Consider the following 5,935-nt stretch of genomic DNA (forward strand, 5'->3'; position numbering starts at 1 on the left):
TCCCTCTAATCTTCCCTCTCCTTTTTCTCACTCGCTACATTTTGCGGTCTGTTTGGGCAAGGGACGGGCCGCCGGAAATTGAGGTCTTTCCTCGGGGTTGCGTCTTGGGGCCGTGACGTCATGAGTAGTGGCCGACCCGAGGATGGGGAGGGAATGCTGGGAACTGTCAGCGGAGCGGGACGCGCCCTCCCAGTCAAGTTCTGAGCTGTGAACCTGAGCAGCCCGCGCGGGCGAAGGCTTGTCGCTCCGGGTGTCAGCTCAGCTCTCGTAGGCGGCTTCTTGTAGACGCGCCTGAATTGCCGAGCATGGCCCACTAAATAGCACCGCCAGGCACAGCCACAGCGCTTAGAAGCTCATCCCCCCCCTAATCTCTGCGCCCCCATTTTCAGGCAGGTATACTGACGTCCTAGGGTTGTGTGTGGTAGTGGGTGGAGCTTGTGGAACTTAGAGGTTTATCAGGTGCAGCTAATAACCAGGACAGTCTGCAGCAGCCCCTGGAACCAACCTGTGGACCTGCTTGTTGCTGCGTTTGTCTCCAAGCTTACTTCCCCCTGAAGCACAAGCTCAGAGTCTTAGAAATGCAAAAACGATTTTACTTAGGATAAAATCCAACGTCTCCCCCCCCCCCCCTTTTTTTTTTTTTTCTTTTTTTTTTTTTTTTTTTTTTTTTTTTTGGTTGATATTTCCCACTTTGTTTGGTCATTCTTCTCCAAGCTCTTTGAGAGTTTATATTGTGTCTTGTTCATTGAAAGACTGTGTCATATTTGTGGTCGTTAGTAGTTTAGCAGCTGTAAAAACATCGGACGCAACGTAGACATTTCAAAGCATCCCCCGAGTAAACTTTACAAGCCAATAGCCTACCTACATGGCTTTCGTCTTGTGTTTCCCCCCCCCACACTTTCTTTTAGTCACCAAGTATGAGCGTGTGTGTGTGTGTCCGTCCGTGTCAGTCCGTTTGTCTGTCTGTCTGTCTGTCTCTTTGTAAGCTTTATGAAAAGTACAGCAATAATGAAATGTATGCTTGCTCGTGGTTTATCTTTTTGAATCATAAAAATAACCCACTTGTTTGATTTTTCAGTTGCATGTGATTAAAATTTATAACTGAAAATCCAGTAATTTGTTGTAAAATTGGATATTAAAATGCCACGGTTATGTCTCATCCTTCCTACAACTTTAAGCCTGGTATTAAGATATAACTTTTGTATATTGGGATCTATTTATTCAATAATTCAGATCCAAATCCTTTTACTACTGAATCTTTAAGCTACACCACAGTTTCCACAAGATTGGGAATAATGATCATAACTTTTCACATCCACTTTTAAGAATATGTTTTGACTCTTTAAGATGACAATAGTAATGACTCTTTCTTTTTATTACCACAGAAATCAAATTCACCTGTGTTACCAGTTTGCAGGCCTATTCGTTGTGCAAGCCCGCAGGAGGTTTTATTTAGCTGTCAGTGCACAGAGGTGGATCTAATGCTGTTCTAATGGATCTTACGGAGCTAGTCTTGTTACGGTTCAGGAACAGGTGCATACTGACCACTCAAACACCAGATTCAGATTGATGCAAGTTTATTTGAACACTGAACAAGAACTAACCAGTCAGGACCAGGGTTCGAATTCAGGAAGTAGACTGTGACATTGGTCTACTTCTAAGGCAGGCATTGTTGTTGTTGTTGTTGTTGTTGTTATTATTATTATTATTATTATTATTATTATTATTATTAGAAAAGCTGTAATCAGGAAACAACCAGGTAACCAGGTGGGAAGCAAGGGGGAGGGCAGCATTACATTATTTTGATCAGCTAAACACAGGAATAAATTTTGTTCTGAGCACAATGTAACTGGGTGGCTAGACAAAGCGTTTTAAGCTGCTTGGCTGGGATTTAGGGTAGGGACGCTCTTAGGGGCTTTCCAGCTCTCTGGGAGTAAGGAACATAGAGGGGGGGTTTCAATATTAACTCTAATAGAACATCATTTATCTTTATTCCAAATAGAACATGCATTTATCTTCTATTGTTTTATTCTAAGCAGCAAGCATTGAACCCTCCTGTTTTCAGGCACATAGTGCCTAAGAACCTGAACTTAATTTCACCTTATAATCAAAATGGAGCCTTGGAGTCAAAATTTTTCTGATATGCTAAGAGCTGGTGTTAACCGAGGAGCTACAATCATGCTAGGAACTAAAGTAGGTCTCAGTGGAGGGCTGTAGAGTTTAAGCAGGTTATAAGAGTCTAAGTTCTGGATTTTGAATGGGATATAAAGCAGTGTGCTTGCATGCTGTCATCAAAACTTTTCAATAAAAAAGGGGGGAGAGATTTCTGGAAACTAAGTCTCCACCTTCACTCCCCCCTAATTTGGACATAATTGTCTCTGGTGGCACCAATGGGGGTGTTCTTTTTATTATAAGGAGCACAAATGTGTTTGAATTCTCAATATGGTGTCCAAACCAGATAGAGGCAGTGTGGAGTTTCTCTCCTGGTTGGCTATGGAATTCATGTGGCTATGCGTACCTGGCTTTTAAGTTGTGAAAACAAGGGCCATGTGTAAACAAACAGCTATCACTAATTAGCTGGTGTAGTGTAGCAAATAGTGCTATCAGTAGTGCCTGGTGTAGTCTAGGGACACCTGGCATTTTCCCTTAGCAGGTCCTTTACTTATACATTGTCAAGGGTGATCAGAGCCCCCAAGTGTATTGCTTGATTTGTGTGTCAAAAACAAATGTTCACAGTAATAGAAATTTGTAATTCTTTCTCAGTATAGACCCATTCAATATGCTAGATCACATTCTCTTCTTGTTTTAATGTCACGACCCCATGAGCATTTTTGTAATATCAAAGCTAATTCAGTTCTTTCTTTCCCTGCAATAGTAAGTGTGCTTGATTTTGTAGACTGTATGTTTAGACATCTTTTTAGCCTTTTTCCCATCTTAAACCCCCTTATTTTGTTGTTTGCCTTTTATGTTCTCTTTGGAGAAAATATACATGCCCTTCAACAAGTCTTCACAACCTTTCTTAGACATGTAAAAGCCTATCCCTCTCCTTGAAGATGTGTATACCTTAGAATTCAATAGCTTTTTGTTTAGTTTAAGCAAATTGTGCCTTAGTTCTTCTGGATAGCTTCTATATTGGATTTATTCTTACTGAAGTCTTGTGTAATTTGTATTGTTTCATTAATTCTATTGTCTATTCCCTCTGTTTTACAAAGTACATCCTAGAGAAATGTGTGGGTGCTTCTTGTATGGCAACTTGAACTGTCTGGGGCCACTGTGGATAATTTTTTAATAGTACATGATGATAAGTTATATTAATTTTTCTACATTGTAGCTATAAATTCTAATGTAACTTTCATGTGTGATTCCTTTATTACCAAGGAATCTGTTTATTTTCTCATGAATCTATTGGTCTCTATTCTTATGAAGTGCTATTTTCTATTCTCTTGATTTATATAATAAGTACAATATTCTCTCAAATCTCTCTAAATATAGTTTAATTTTGTTCATTTCTCACAGATTATTTCAGCTGCCAACCAAAGCTGTGCTGTGTGTGTGTGTGTGTGTGTGTGTGTGTGTGTGTGTGTGTGTGTTAATATCATTTTTGCTCTTTCTTCTGTAGTCTCTTCTAAACTACCTGATGATTGTCATGAGTTCAGTGCTTAGGAGTTAAGGACAGCTGTATGGTCTTTCATGTTTATAGAGAAGCATGCTGACTGACTGCACATTTTAGGATGGCTAAAACTTACCTAGCATATTAAAAATTCCTGAATCGAAGACTTCCCCCTTTCCCTTTTTTCTTTTATTACCTTCCCATCTTCTCCCTTTCTCGCTGTTTATTGTACTTATAATTGTTTCATTTTACTCACTTGGTTTTCTTCCACTTCTGTTTCCCCTTTTCATTTCCATGTTCCCTTTTTTCCTTCTTCCTTCCTTTCTTATCTGTTTTTCTTTTGTACTTTGAATATAAATCACTGTCCATGTATATTGGGGAGCTGGTGGCAAAGTGACTCATGTAATATTTCAGGATTTCACATCACCCTTCTAACTCCAACCTTTCTTCTGACTTTAGCTTAGTGCTGTCCAGCTTCTCAAAGGTGAAGCCCCAAATTTAGCTGTTACACACTGTATTCTTCTGTTTTCCTTTAAAATTTTTTTAAAGTTTTTTTTTTTTTTTTTTTTTTTTTGGTTTTTTGAAACAGGGTTTCTCTGTGTATCCTTGGCTGTCCTAGACTCACTTTGTAGGCCTGGCTGGCCTCAAACTCGCTGTGATCTGCCTGCCTCTGCCTCACTGAGTGTTGGATCACAGGTGTGCACCACTGAGCCCAGCTTTGCTTCTATTTTCCTAATGGTACTATTTTATACAGACCTTCTAGTCACATCCTTAAGTCATTCAACTAGTAGATAGTAGGTTAGTCAGGCTTTAGGTAAGAGAGGATGCAGATTTCCCCTACACTTAAAAGTCACAGACTTGGCCGTGCATGGTGGCACATAACTGTATGGAAGTACTTGGAAGGTAAAGCCTGGAGGATTAGGAATTCACAGGCAGTGATGGAAGCCAGCCTGGGATAGATGAGAAGCCTGTATCAAAACAGAGCAACAACAGCAGAGCAACAACACACCCCTCCCCAGTTGCAGGTGTAATGAAATTTAAGGATAAAATCTTCTAACTTTTCCCTTTTTATGATATTGAAAATATTTGAATTTGATTTTCAGCTGCAATATAAACTTATGCTTGGGTGCATTTCTTATATTGTCTTGAAATTTTTAAACTTTGATTTTTTTTTTTATAGTTGAGTTTAGAATGGCATTTTTTTTTCTTCCTGAGCTGTATATCAATTTTAAAGTGAGGAAAGTACTGGATTAATGTTGGCTCAGTCTTTCATTAAATTCTCTTGTTTTCTAGATCACCTTAGAGGACTCAGGACTCCAAAAATGTTTCCTTTGAAGGATGCTGAAATGGGTGCCTTTACATTCTTTGCCTCAGCTCTTCCACATGATGTTTGTGGAAGCAATGGACTTCCTCTCACACCAAATTCCATCAAAATTTTAGGTCGCTTTCAAATCCTTAAGACCATCACCCATCCTAGACTGTGCCAATATGTGGATATTTCTAGGGGAAAGCATGGTAAGTTTTTCTTTTTCTTTTGTATTTTTTGTTCGCTGCCTCAATTATAGACACAATTTAAAATACAGAGTCAATATTTGTTGACATGCACTTATGAACTTGCTTTTTATGCTTTAGGGTAAATTTGACTGACTTTTAAAATGAAAGGAAGTCATTACTCTCTTATTGTTGCAGTTGCTTTTTTTTTTTTTAAATAGAACTAAAGTAGTTGGTTGAACAGCCAATATTTGTCACAATGTATTGTCACAATGTTTGTGACAATAGTGTTCATTGCCATTGTTATAGTGTAATTAGGTTCCTCTGTCCTGAAGATGCTGATGATGACAATGCTTATCATACTAGAATTGCTTAGGAATCTTAATGGTAGCCTGGGGTTCTATGCCTTAAGATTATCTTAAAAATACTTGATTTTCTGACATAAAATAATTTGGAGATACAAAAATACATGAAAGTCAAGCCTTTATACTTTGTGACAATCAACCGTTTTTTTCCTATAAAATATCTGTTTCATGTGTTTGTGCCTAATGGTGAAGACCTTCGTAAATCCTTTTCCGTTCTTTTTCTGAAAAGCATGCTAAACTATTCTTGAAATTGGCTAGTTCATTCTTTTACAAGTATTTGCTCTGAGAATATTTGTGTTTTGTTGGCTATGAGCAGAATATTCTTTTCTGTAATGCTAGCTTTCGTATGAGTTCTTATTACAGATCAGGCAATATTCTATTTACTATAGCAGTGGCTCTCAACCTTAATGCTGCCACCCTTTAATACAGTTCCTCATGTTGTGGTGACACCCAACTATAAAATTATTTT

At 38.5% G+C, this 5,935-nt stretch overlaps 1 protein-coding gene across 2 annotated transcripts in view; it reads left to right on the forward strand.

Moving 5' to 3' along the window:
• Nucleotides 1-268: 268 nt before the first annotated feature.
• Nucleotides 269-5,935, forward strand: part of Tbck (TBC1 domain containing kinase) — a 145,171-nt gene continuing 139,504 nt past the window's right edge. Inside the window, exons 1-2 of one of the 2 annotated variants that reach the window (XM_051165504.1) lie at nt 269-393; nt 4,904-5,125. In XM_051165504.1, the coding sequence (XP_051021461.1) occupies nt 4,933-5,125 (193 nt within the window). In that variant the 5' untranslated portion in view covers nt 269-393; nt 4,904-4,932. The remainder of the gene's footprint in view (nt 394-4,903; nt 5,126-5,935) is intronic. The other variant, XM_051165503.1, reaches the window with a different exon arrangement.

The sequence above is a fragment of the Acomys russatus genome, chromosome 23, assembly GCF_903995435.1.
Source record: "Acomys russatus chromosome 23, mAcoRus1.1, whole genome shotgun sequence".
Taxonomy (NCBI): Eukaryota; Metazoa; Chordata; class Mammalia; order Rodentia; family Muridae; genus Acomys; species Acomys russatus.